We start from the raw sequence: 14,034 nt of genomic DNA, 5'->3' as shown, positions 1-14,034 counted from the left end.
TCTGTCCATTTTACCTCTATTAAGTTTACTCCCATTCTGGATATAGACTTGATTGCCCACTTCAAATTTGTATTCATGACGATTTTTGTCAACCCTTTTCTTGTTTATTTCAAAATTTTGCATAGAATTTCGACCGGCTTGTATTCTATCTGCAGCTAAATCGCTTTCCGATACGTCATATGGAGTGATAGTTGACTTTATGCCGTATAATAAGTATTCAGGTTCAAATTACGTGGAACTATGAATTGTCCGATTGTATTCTTTGACATATTCGTCTGCAATAACGGACCATGCCTGTTTTTTTTCACTGTTAAGTTTACATCTTATTCTTTTTACAAGTGTTTGGTTTAGTCTTTCATTTAGTCCATTTGATTGAGGGCAATCTACGCAGGTAAAAACCATTTGAATATTCATCTTGTTTAGATACTGCTTTAGTTCTGTAGAATTAATTCTGGTGTACTGGTCAGCTAAAAGTATTTTAATATTATTTTTCTTAGCAATCGGATCAATTAACTTTATGAAATCTGCTGCGCATTGACTTTTTGTAGTGGAAATCCAAGCATATCTACTAAAATGATCTACCAAAATATGCATATATTTCTTTGGTGACATATTACCGGCAAATCCACCAACTGTGTCAATGGACATAATTTGGAATGGTTCTGTCGCGGGTCCTAGTTTTGACATTAATCCGATGATTCTATTTCTTCTAGTTTTGTTCTCTAAGCATATAGTGCAACTTTTACAAAATTCTTCAATTAGTTGATCAAAGTTTTTGAAATAATAAAATGGTCTTATTTTCTCTTTCAATGTTCCAGCTCCAATATGTCCATAATATTCATGTACCTTTTTTATTATTCTTAAACCAAATTTATCAGAAACAAATATCCTTGATTTGTCCTTCAATTTTTTGTAAATAATACCATGGCGTTTTTTAATCTTCTTGGCACTCTTTAATTCAGTCATGTTATCATTTTGATCCTGAAGAATTTCACGACTTTCAATTAAATTTACAACTTGGACTGCATCCTCATTTTCAAAATATTCTAATACTGGTGATCGAGAAAGTAAATCAGCCATTATATTTTTCTTTCATTTCTTATAAATAATTTTAAAGTTGAATTGAGACAAATAGTGCACTAAATCGCCCAATATTTCATCTGTTCTACTTTTCGTTTTTAGATTCTCAAGAGGTTTGTGGTCACTACAAACAACAAATTCACGACCAATCAAATAATATTGCCAGTATTTTATTGCGTCTTTGATAGCTTTGCATTCAAGATGGATGATGTCCATTTTCTTTTCTTTTTCTGATAATTTTCTTGAGAAGTATGCGACAGGATGTAACAAACCATCAGGATGTAGTTGTTTCAAAGTAGCTCCCATTTCTTTATAACTGGCATCAGTTTCAATATAAGTGTCTTTGGCTTTATCGTAAATGGCTAAGATTGACTGAAAACATAAATATTCTTTTATCAAGTTGAAAGAATCTTCACAATCTTGGGACCAATGAAACTTAACATTTTTTTTCAAGAGCTTATGCAGTGGTTCAAATTTTTGAGCACTATTTTCGATATATTTAAGGTAGAAGTTAATAGATCCATCCTAACACACTTCTAACTCCTGTTTTATCTGTTGGTCTCTTAAGATTCTTGATGGCGATTAAATTTTCTTGAGCTGGTGCTACTTTATTTTCTTGAATAAAATGTCCAAGATATTTAATGGTTTTAGCAGCGAACTTACATTTTTCTAATTTTAATTTAAAACCTTCTTCTGTGATAATTTGTAGAGTCTCTTCAATATGAATAATGTGTTCTCCCCAAGAGCGTGAAAATATAAGTATGTCATCAATATAGTTAATGCAAAAATTGTCCAGATTATTTCTTCTTATGATATTGGATAGAATACGTTGAAAAATTGCCGGAGAATTTTTAAGACCAAAGGGTAAAACCTTAGACATGAATTTTCCATACTTAGTTATAAAAGAAGTCTTTTCTCTATCTTCCTTTTTTAATAATATACACCAAAATGCAGAATTTATATCAAGTACAGTGAAATATTTGCAATTTGGTACCTTGTCTATGACATTATTAATAGTAGGGAATGGATAGCATTCAAGAACTACTAATTTATTTAATCGTCTGAAATCAATGCAAAGTTTTGTCCGACGACCATCATCTTTTTTAAAAGAAAGAGTTACTGGCGAGGCATAAGGGGATTCCGATTCTTCAGTTAAATCAGCTTCTAATAACTTCTTGACTTGAGTCTTGATTTCCTCTTCATCAACTATGGAACATTTATATGGTCTTGCTGTTACATATTCATCTCTGGTCAATTTTATTTCTGCTTCTTTCGACTTCACTTTTCCTACATCATATTTATTTTTTGCAAACATATGTTTGTACTTGTTTATTAAATTTAAAATATCTTTTCTTCTATTTTCATCTTCAATGTGGTCTAAATTTTCACACATTGTCTTATTCATATTTTCATTAAAATTGACTTCTGAAATTTTAATTAAATTATTTTTTTCTGCCTTTTGTAGATTAAATTGGTTGTCAGTCAGTTCATCTGATTTAACCATGTTGTGATTGTTATTCATCTTATCTCTTTCTTCTATTTTGATGATCTTGTTTTTATTAATTCTTTGTAGAATGTTAAAATTTTCATCTTGAATTAGTTTGAACTTTTTTATTGCATCTAGACCCAGTAATAGGTCATAGGAAAAATTATTATTTTTGACTACGTATGTATTTAAATTATCCGTTAAATTACCAACCTTAACAACTATATTTGCCCGGGCCGAACTAAAATTGAGCCCACTGATGGTTTTGAAAGTACTTTTATTATTCATTAAGCCTAGTTTTAAAATATCTATGATTTTCCTATTTATTAGACTTATATTTGATCCACTATCATAAACCGCTTTAACTTTTAATTTATTATCGATTATTACGTTTACTCTTATACATTCAATTTTCCCGGGCTTTCTAGTTTAAAGATTTCTTGTCAATTTCAATTTTCATCATATGTGCTTCGTCATCTGTTTGGTAGTTAGTGTCATGAATATTAATTTCTCTTTTAATGAGTAAAGAGTCTTATTTCTCCATTCATTTGTTGGATGGTATCGATTTTTCCAGCCCAATTCTTCACACATAAAACATGGTTTATTTGCTGTGGTATTAATATTCTTCTCTGACCTGATAAAATTTGGTCTAACGAAATTTTCTTTATTTAGAGTGTTATTTTCATGTCTTTGATTTTGTTTATTTAGAGTATTATGTATATTCTACTTCTACTTTGTATTTTGGTACCGAAATTTCTTTGTCTACATTTTCATATCTCTGTTTGTGTTGATAAAGTTGCTTTGTCTTGACGTCCGTATTGTATGATATTTCATTACTTAAAAATTTATTGTCATATTTTGGCTTGATGTTAGAAACACATTCATCAATTTTTGTTAGTTCTTTGAACAGTTTCTCAATGGTCGTTATTTCTTCTCTATCAAGCTGGTTTTGTATTTCTACAGGAAATCCCATAACGATCATGTTTATTCTTGACATTTCAATTTCTAAATATAGGTTTTCCTTCGCTAAGGCATAGTCTATTAAAGAACCACCTAAATATTTGTAATTATATGCGGTTCTTATTTTTTTCCAACCTCTATCTGCAAAAATGGTCGGAATGGACTTTCTCCATTCTGACCAATTAGTTAAGCCGATCTTTTTTATGATTTATAATTTTTTGATATAATTTGAAGAGACAGAAAACAATACCTATTGGCATGCAATATGAAATTTCTTTTTTTTGAACCAGATTTGTGGATTGGAATGACTTTGATATTTTAAGGGCACTAGGAAAAACCTTGTTCCATAGATTTGTTATATAGTGTGGCTAATATGGATGAGATAGATTGGATATTAAATATGCTTGATAATTTTATTTGTTATATTATAATGATCTGGTGCATTTGAATTGGGAGAAGAATTTCAATGGAAAATAATTTCTTCAAAGTTTGTTGGTTAAAAAAGAAACTGTGCATTATTGTAGATTTTTTGCTGTAGAAAAAATCTGCCATCAGTAAAGTCATTATAAGACAAATTTGTGAAAAAACATAGAAATAATTTGTTATTTATTTTAAATCATCAATTGGTTTCTATTTATAAGGATAGGATAATTCAAAGATTCTTTTTGCTTATTTATAATTGTTTTGATTATTTTTCTAGTGGTTTTAGAACCTCCTCCCTCTAAGCAGTTTTTAATCAGATCAACATTTGCAAAAAGAGTATTTGGTTTTATGTCCAGCTTAGGCTCATTTTTTGGCTTATTAATGAGGTCAACTGTTCTAGCATGTGGGGTCTCCTGAAGAGGAGTAGCCTGGTTTGGGCTAACAAGTTTATTAAAAAAATAGCCAGAGCCTACAATTTTGAGTTTTTAATTTTGGACTTTTTGCTAATCATATTTGCGTCAGTGTTGTGTTTTGTGAGGCTGGTTTAGCAATGTAAGTAGAAAAAGTAGTTCTAGCACTTTTTCCCAAATATGTAGATATTTGATTATTTAATTTAATTTATTTTTAAGCGATAAAATTTTGTTGTTTAACATTGTAAATTGGGAACGAAAGTTTTCTAAACCAATGTCACTTAACTTAGGATAACGCTGGATTTCTTCTGCATCCTAATCACTTGGAAAGTTGAACTGTACAGCAGCATATGTTGGTAGATAATGAAATATTTTCTTGGCCATAATATGAGTTAAAATATCCCTAATATCGTTTGTAACTTTACGGTTTTTTCTTTTCTTTGGTTGTGCTCTGTAACAAACAGTTTTTTGTCAGGCCAGTAAAAAGTAGTTCTTGGTTTTGATTATAAGTAGCCATCCAAACATTTTTTACTTCGTAATTTCTTATCCAATCTATCATCCTATTAAAAAAAATAATGATTTATTAAATAAAATAATAATTTGTTAAATAAAATGATTTTTTGTCATATTGTAATAATAATTTATATAAAAATAATAATTTATTTACTAAAATAATAATTCATTAAATAAAATGAGAATTCATTAAAACTTTTTCAAATGTATTTTATCTTGTCATAGCCTCTTAACCTAATTGTCAGCAGAATTGATTGGAGTCAAAGATTTTGTGTCAGAATTTTTAATGATTCGTCGTCAGATACTTTCCATTTTACATCGGAAAGTGTTGATAATTTTAAAAATATTGCCTGCGTTGAAAAAATTGATAAAGATCTTATATTCAATCATTTTACCAATCAGAAAATTCTTCGTGAGAAAATTTTTCGCAGGAAAATTCTCCACAGGAAAAATTCATCGCAGGGAAAATTATTCGCAAGAAAATTCTTCTCAGGGAAAATTCTTTGTAATGGATTTTCAGTTTTGCTAAGTGCTCTATGATAAGGCTGTTGTTTTATTGTTTTAATTAAATGAACAAATTCTGTTAAGTTTATTGCTTCAGAAATTAAAACATTACTCTATAGACAACTTTTAATTATTTGAAACAAAGATATTGTCCATTGTTTCCTTTATTTCGTGGTTGCTCATCTTTTAAGCCATTGATAAATATCCAAAGAGTCGGGTGACTTACTCCAATTAATTTGCCAAAGACTCTATGTCATCCTTTGCAAGAATTATTAGTTTTGGGAGCGCCCATTAATGCAGCATCATTACAATAACATAGTTCGTATCGAAAACTGGAAGGGCTTCTTTGACGACGATTTGGAAGTCCCATCCATGTGACTAATACCCACCCCTTCAGCTGGAAATTCTCCTGATAGCTTTTCAAGCTTTTCAACAATATCAGCTAGGGGTACAAAAGCAAGGGCCGCGAGCATCCACATCTTTAGAGCAAATTCAGCGTCTGTTTTATAACGTTGTTGAAAAATATTAGCTTAAATGTTACGCAAAATCCACTGGCTGAAGTGGAAAAAACAGCCTTTTTGTCTCGAAGCTGGGAACGATTCACCAAAAGCATTAATAGCTGGCAGTTCAAAGTCGGTCATAATCGAAGCTGGGGCCAAATTGGGCTGTAAGCAAATAAGTTGATTAAGAAAACCACGATAAATTTGTTCAGTTTTTGATGGTAATAGAGCAAAAACCGCCGGGATAACACGGTCACCATCAATACCATGAATTGTGTATAGTTGATAGAACAATAGTTGCACAATTTCGAAAGTTTCATCAGCGTACCAATTTGTCGAACTGGAGAGGAGTTAAAGATTGATTTTTTTTATGTGGAAAAAATGAGAAACCGATATGGACCATCATTACTATAGGCAAAAGAAACTGATCGCCAGCGTATGTAATTTGATAATCGGCTGGAATATTGAGTTCTTCCAGTGAAGTTGGATTTGGTGGAGAACGATTCACCGTCTGTCTAGCGTTGCGAACTCCTTTTTTGAACGTGGTAATTGAAGGCAGTTGACCAACGACTGGTTGTGATAAATCAACAAATGCATCCTTAATTAACCGATGAGTGGCATTCTGCTTTGTTTTTGCTTTTTCTTTGATCACGTTGACAACCCATGCTGCTTGGATTTTTGCAACATTTGCAGCATGGTTATGCTCACGTTTTAAAATTTAAGTATCGTCTGAGTGTACTCGGGCTCGACAATGGATACGTTGAAATTCGCTGCATTTCCATAACATTTTTTGATCTGTAGCTCTATCCTTGACGTAAGTGTGACCAGTGTCTAATTTTTTCTTTTTCGCATCACATATTCGAGAGATATATTGTCAGAAAAGTATTAAGACAAAAATTTATTAAAAATACAGAAGAATTTTTGAGATGTCAGTGAAAACACCCCAATCACATAATACTAACCAATTAATTTTTTATCTTCTAGCGATGAATTTTTAGCAAATAGTTCTTTTAAAATACAGCAATTGTTAATGTCGCAAAAGTTTTTAATTATGAATGAAAACGGTGACCAAACAAAAAGCCCGGACAAACCCCGTGTGCAATAAACCCCCGAACAAAAACGCACACTAAAGAAAATTTCGAAACAACTCAAAACAGAAAAAGCGCACAGTTTTTGTTCATGGATTTTTGTCCGTTGCATTTTTGTCAAGGGGTCTTTGTTCGGGAGGTTTTTTTTGAGGGGTTTTTGTCCGGGGGTATTTGCCAATATTTTTTATACAGCTGTAAACAATAAGTGATTCTTAATAATGCAAAAGAGTACTATTTTAAAGTATATTGTTATAACCGTGCTACCGTACGCACTAGATTCTAGCGTATTCTAGAATGTTCTAGTGACTGGAGCATTCTAGAGTATGCTAGAATCGGACCATCTAGAAGAATCTAGAAACGACGCTTGCGAAGAGTGTATAAGCGCACGTCGCAAGAAGATTAGCGATTAGTGAAATTCGTGATTTTGTGATTTCGTGAATAGCGATTCTGTGAATTATTTAAAGCGATATTTGATTTGTTTGTTGACGTTGTCATAGCGATAGATTTTAAACAATTTAAAAGTTAATTGTTGCGTTAATTTGAATTTGCTAGAAATAAACGATTAGCTGATTTCTTCTGTAAATAAAGTTTAATAACTAATAACTGTTTGGAGTATTTTATTCAATCGAAGATCGTAAATCGGTTCAGCTACGAGAAGAACTACAGAAACGAAGCCTTGTCACAAGTGGCAACAAAGAAGTACTAGTAGCACGTCTGAGAGAAGCTCTCATTGACGAAGGTAAGAAACCAGACGAATTCAAGTTTGATGGTGCTGACGAAGACAATGATATTAGCACAGGCACGTTTACAATTGCTAAAATGATGGAACTTCTGCTTAGTATGTCAACTGAAATAAAACAACAGACAAAAGAGTTAAAACAACAGATCAAGGAACAGTCCGAACGACAGACAGAGGAGTTAAAACACGTAAAATTGGAAGTGGCAGACAGATTGAAGAATTTGAATTTGCTAGAAATAAACGATTAGTTGATTTCTTCTGTAAATAAAGTTTAATAACTAATAACTGTTTGGAGTATTTTATTCAATCGAAGATTTGAACCCGACGCATCGTAAATCGGTTACGACAGCGAGTATTATAACAATATTTTTAAAGATAAATATTAAAAAATGGTTATACTTTATATAGTATACTATATAGTTATAATGATTTTCCTCATTTGATTTCAAATGATTGAAAAGTGTCTTATTTTATTATAAGGTAGAGAAATTTATTTTAAATTACAAAGCAAAGTTTGAAAAATTTTATAGTAGTCGGAATCTGAGTCGGGAGTTGGAACCGGAAAGTTTTTCAGAGTTTGAGTCGGGCAAATTTACTTCAGGTGTACCTTTAGGCAGGCATACGAGATTGGTGTAATTGAGTTTATCTGTTTTGCAATTAAAAATCAATTTTAATCAATCTATTTTCTAATGTATTATCAGTGTCAATAATTTCCACGTGACGTAGAAAAGTTGCCAAAAATAAAAGATATTTTAAATTTTCTGTTTTTAACAAATTATTCCTTTTTTGAGCAAAATGCTAATGTAGAAATGACATCAATTTTGATACTTTCGTTTCGAAGTGCATAGTAGGTGCTTATATCAATCAATACATATTTTTTAAATGATTATTTAATTTTTATTTGAATTATATATAGTTTCTGGCTGATGTTAACGACTGATTTTTAATCTGTTTCCAGGACCTCTTAAGCCAATATTCATTTTTAAAGATGGTATCCACTAAATATTAATTTTTTTAACTTTATATAATATTTTGCTTGATATATCAATATGAAATGTTCGTTTTTTTTGTTGTTTTGTTTTGCATTATATTTGAAAAAAGTGTGGTTTATCGCTTTTTTTAGTTTTAATGATGATTTAGTTATTGTGCCCAGACCATATGGCCTAAACTAATTATTTTTTTTAAACATTATTTTAGTGAAAAGTGGTTTTATTTTTAATATACGGTATAATCGGATTTGAGCTGAGACTTTAGTTAGATTTTAAACGATTTATTATCAGACATGCTCTCAAATGACTCAAGTTATTTGACGATTGAATATCTTTATTCTAAACAAAATTCATTAAAATTACATGAAAAATTTTATATATAGATATGATTTTTTTTTATTCAAAAAACAAATCATTTTTATATATCGGCAATATGTTGCATAAAAATCCGAGTCATTACTGAAATTTTATAGTTGAAGATTCCTTGAGATCATTGCTTTTGTCGACCTGTGACGCAATTTGTTAAAATCTTTATTTTATTTGCAATTGAACATTTAAAAAGAATTCAATATTTTAATTCTAACTTTACATCATACATAGGCCACTTCAAAATTGCTGGTGAACTACCCTGAGCAACAGAGAAATGAAATTTTGGATTATCTTTTTAAGGTAATTCAATTGAATATTATAAAATTGATATTTTTTAAAAAGATTGAAGTTACAGTAACCTAACCTCGTCTCGACAACACAAATGATACCACAAAACTTGTAAAAATATCAGCTAATAGGCAATTTTTGGTCGGTTACAGTCTCTTTGTTTCAAAAACTAAGTTGCCAATAACTTTGTCTGAATGTTAAAACATGATGCTTCTAGTTTAAAGATAAGGCCGTGGTTAGTAATGATCGATGTGCTAAAATGACAAGTTATGATGACATTACTTCTAGTTAGGCAAACCTCCTGAATCTTTAAACTTCTAAATATAACTAAAAATTTAGATTTTCATATTTCCTTGTTTTTGTTGATAATTTTGTAACGTAGTTAATATAGCATAGCATCTGTTAAGGATGCTTATGAACATGCGACAATATTTTGATATGATAGCATAATGGTGATGATAATAAAAAATATGATCAGTAATTTAATTTTTTAAATTTTTATGTCGTAAATTATAATTTTTTGGATCTTATAGTGCAGCCCAGTTAAACGCAGAGCTGTTTGCGTGTTATTCTAAACTTATAATTAAACCTTCGTACCACAAGGCATGGACGTAGCCAGGGGGAAGGGTTTGGGGTTCAAACCCCCAGAAATGAAGAAAATATAATAATGTGTACTTATGTTTAATTGAAAAATTTTCTTAAAAAATATTCTATAAAATTTAACGCTATAAATTTTTTGTTTTTGCAGTGAGACATGGGCTATAAAAGCGGAGATATGCAGAGTATGGAAAAGGCATAAAAAATGATGATTAGGTGGATATGTGGCATAACACTGAGGGAGATGAAAACGAGTGAAGAGCTCCGACAAAGGTTAAATATAGTAAAGGTGTGTGATAGAGTGAGACAGGGTAGATTGAGATGGTTTGGACACGTGGGACGGAGAGAGGAGGATAACTGGGTGTCAGCGTTTAGACATGTGATAGTTGACGGGGAGAAGGGTAGAGAAAACGGAGGAAAAACTTGGAAGGAGTGTGTGGCAGATGACATGAGAAAGATGAAGTTGAGAAGAAAAGATGCACAAGAGCGCGATATATAGAGGAGTGGCATCCTTGGAAACCGTCCAACCAATCCGTGCATACGCGGAAGCAAGGACATTAAAACGATGATGAAGTTCACGATATTCGATGAACTTTAGATATAATTAATAAATATTGTCTTTGGTAACAAAAAATCTTGACATTAGATCATGTTTGTAGTTCCCCGTCTTCCTTTTTTGCCTGTTGCTACGACTAATCGCGTTAAAAGTTGTATAATAGTATATCCGATTCTATTGAAATTTAATTTTCCTTGATTTACTGTGTGATACGAGGTGGGTTCACAAACTCGAACCTGTCATAAGATTTAAAGAGATTTATCCAGCGATCATAGTTACTCTTAATGAACTGAAGAATCATCGAAATAGCGAAACTTCCCAACAAGCAGTGCAACTTCTTTGTACTACCCTTGATTCTGATTTTGTGATTGCTTAGTAATATTAGAAAAAGTTTTGGGTTATATATACATTTCCACTTTTAAAACAATTGCAAGAAACTGAGAAACTGACACAAACCTCACCGTGGCATGCTTACGTATGGACAATATACCAAATTATTTCATAAATCTGCTTTGGAGAGCCTGGATATGTGCAATAAAAATGTACACATTACTACAAATTTTGACAACTTTGCCTGTATCAACTGCAATTCCAGAAAGAACATTCTCAAGCCATGTCTGTAGCAAGGATCTCTGCGGTGTATATTGAAGTAATTCCATGAATCCGTATCCTTTGCCAGTAGATCACCATTGCTGCAGACGTTGAATTTTTCCTCGTTGACCCATCCGTATATAGTTGAATAAAATTTAAATTGTTATTAATTTTTTCTTTAACTAAGGTTTTTGCTAATTTCACATCTTTGCCCATTCCTGTTATTGTCGTATCAATTTCTGGATGCTTTAGTAACCAAGGAGAAAATTCAAACTTTAATTCATCCACGGTTTTTATATTTTTAATGTCTTTGGTGAATTTATTTAGTCTTATTGAAAATGTTGGAATTCATTTTGATTTTGGTACTTTGGCTTTTGCTGTTATGTATTTGTATGCCGGGTTTTTTGTTATCTGAGTTTTAACTTTTAGATTTGGATCACTGACTGGCCGCAGCATGGAAATTGCAGAAATGCTCGAGCGTAGAAGGATTGACATCTGCTGCCTTCAGGAAACCCGATGGAAATCGAATGGTGTCTGTCATGTCAACTCGGACAAAGAAAAATATAAACTATTCTGGAATGGTCAAAAGACGGCCAAAAATGGTGTTGGAATTTTTGTCAGAGAACCGCTAGCCCAAGAAGTACTGGATATTAAAAGGATTAATTCACGTCTCATGTGGATCAAGCTTCGCATAGAAAAGCAAACAATGATTATTTTTTTTGCATACGCACCACAGACAGGCGAATCAGAAGAGATGAAAAATGACTTCTGGGCTGCATTCTCTTACACCATATCAACAATACCAAAATCTGAAACAATCCTGATTGGAGGCGATCTCAATGGCCACGTTGGAGAGAAAACAGATGGTTTTGACAACGTGCATGGCGGTTTTGGCTATGGAAAACGGAATGAAGATGGCAACCGCATACTTGAGTTTGCTGAAAGTCACGGGTTTTGTTTACTGAACACATATTTTAGAAAGAGGATGGAACATCTCATAACATACAAAAGTGGACCATCAGCCATGCAAATTGATTTCTTCGCTGTCAAGCAACCACACCGAAGGCTGTTCAAAAACGTCAAAGTTATACCTGGCGAATCATGTGTCGCCCAACATAGACTCATTGTGGCAGATCTGGTTGTCAAACTGTCAAAACATAAGTCTAAACAAATGCCTCGGAGAATCAAAACGTGGAAGCTGAAAAGCAATATTCATCGAGAAAAATTTCAACAGATTGTCACCACACAGTTGGACCCCCAATCGCAAGCCAGTACAGATTGGAGTACATACAAAACAGTTTTGATAAACGCTGCAACTACAGTATGTGGGAAAACTGGTACAAAACGTCAGCATGAACGTGACACTTGGTGGTGGAATGACAGTGTACAAAATGCAATAGCTGAAAAGAAAGTTGCATACAAGCAATGGCAAAAATCAAAGTCTGTTGATGACCATACAATTTTCCATGAGAAGAACAACTATGCAAGACGTCAAGTTGCACTGGCTCGGACAGATCAGTGCAGAGAGTGACTCAATAAAAGCAAAGGTGAACAAATGAAATCTCTATATCGTATAGCAAAACAAGCTAAGCGTACGAAAAAAGACATAGTTGGTGCCTCAAGTATCAAAAATGACAAAAATGAGATGGTTCTTGAACAAGATGAGATCAAGCAACAGTGGAGAGAATACTTCAACCGTCTGTTAAACGGAACAAATCCCATCAGTGTTAACTTTGATGCTCCACCCATCGAAGGTCTGATTCCAGACATCACTGTAGAGGAGCTTACAGAAGCTCTGAAAGCTATGAAGGATGGAAAGGCAGCAGGGTCCTCTGGACTCACAAATGACATTATCAAAGCATCTGGTACTGCAGGTATCCAAACGTTACTACAACTTTGCCGTGAAGTGTGGAGCAATTTCTCAATGCCGACTGAATGGAACTATAGCTGACAGTCCCGATATACAAAGGCAAAGGTGATCCATTGAACTGTTCATCATACCGGGGTATACGTCTGTTAGAACACTCCCTGAAAATTGTTGAGAAAATCATTGGGAGAAGATTAACGTCATGCATCACAATCGGAAATTAACCGAGACCAGGCTTCAACATGCTCATCATCATCAATCATTGAAGATGACAATTGCAAACATTTAATCATATCATCTTCATCATCGTTGTTATCACCAACACAATCATCGTCGTTTCTTTTTCCGTCTTCATCATCATCATTTACACCATATCCTTCGTCGTCGTCATCTTTGTCGTCATCTTCATCTTCCTTGAAAATCACAACACAAACAATTAATCTAACGAATCAGGTTTCAACTGTTTAGCAACATCAGCAACAACAGCTACAACATCAACAACATCAACAAACGAGCCATCTCCACGACAAAAATGAAACATCCAAGAAACAGTTCATCTCAGGTTGTTCATCGTTTTATCCTGTTGATGTGTCGTTCTTAATGGTGATAAAGATGATGACGATAAGATAGTAGTTACGATGATGATGATAATTATTTGCGCATTCTTACGTCAATAATAATTTAAATAATAATTTTAAAAATATTATAATATTTTTTTGTCATTCATTCGTTCGTTCGTTCATTTAATCATTCGTTTGTTTATTTTTTTCGTCTGTACACTCATTATATACATCATTTGTTCATTAATTATTTCAGTAAATCATTCTGCTAATTGTTCTATTATTTCTTTGCTCTCTGGCTTCATTTGCTTTTCTTATATGAAACCATCCAACATCGTCAAAGTCATTAAATTCGTTTTAATGTATGTTTGACAGTTCATTTGTTGCTCAAACTGTTGAAATACTTGCTCAGTGAATTTAATTTTTGCACACAGCTTGTTCTTTCTTAGAGGGAACATTGGTCTTATGGGAGTTTCAAGTGATATCAAATGATCTAACATAGATTTTCCCTTTG

The 14,034-nt window shown here is 32.5% G+C and overlaps 3 protein-coding genes across 3 annotated transcripts; 2 read left to right on the top strand and 1 right to left on the bottom strand.

Annotated features, from left to right (window-relative positions):
* Nucleotides 1-3,278: 3,278 nt before the first annotated feature.
* On the bottom strand, nucleotides 3,279-4,743 carry HELRODRAFT_177518 (hypothetical protein; the record flags this gene model as incomplete). Its single annotated transcript, XM_009025705.1, has 3 exons — nucleotides 3,279-3,619; nucleotides 4,239-4,418; nucleotides 4,683-4,743. The coding sequence occupies 3 exons, from the start codon at nucleotides 4,741-4,743 to the stop codon at nucleotides 3,279-3,281; spliced, it is 582 nt and encodes a 193-aa protein (XP_009023953.1).
* Nucleotides 4,744-7,287: 2,544 nt separating this feature from the next.
* Nucleotides 7,288-7,951, top strand: HELRODRAFT_177517 (hypothetical protein; the record flags this gene model as incomplete). Its single annotated transcript, XM_009025704.1, has 2 exons — nucleotides 7,288-7,351; nucleotides 7,596-7,951. The coding sequence occupies 2 exons, from the start codon at nucleotides 7,288-7,290 to the stop codon at nucleotides 7,949-7,951; spliced, it is 420 nt and encodes a 139-aa protein (XP_009023952.1).
* Nucleotides 7,952-11,547: 3,596 nt separating this feature from the next.
* HELRODRAFT_152496 (hypothetical protein) lies at nucleotides 11,548-11,946 on the top strand (the record flags this gene model as incomplete). The annotated part of the gene is made up of 1 exon (XM_009025703.1): nucleotides 11,548-11,946. A coding segment is annotated over one exon (399 nt), but the record flags the coding sequence as incomplete, so codon positions are not given.
* Nucleotides 11,947-14,034: the final 2,088 nt, after the last annotated feature.

Source organism: Helobdella robusta, assembly GCF_000326865.2.
Source record: "Helobdella robusta unplaced genomic scaffold HELROscaffold_43, whole genome shotgun sequence".
Classification (NCBI taxonomy): Eukaryota; Metazoa; Annelida; class Clitellata; order Rhynchobdellida; family Glossiphoniidae; genus Helobdella; species Helobdella robusta.
The sequence above is the reverse complement of the archived record's forward strand: the minus strand, read 5'-3'. Positions and strand labels throughout refer to the sequence as shown.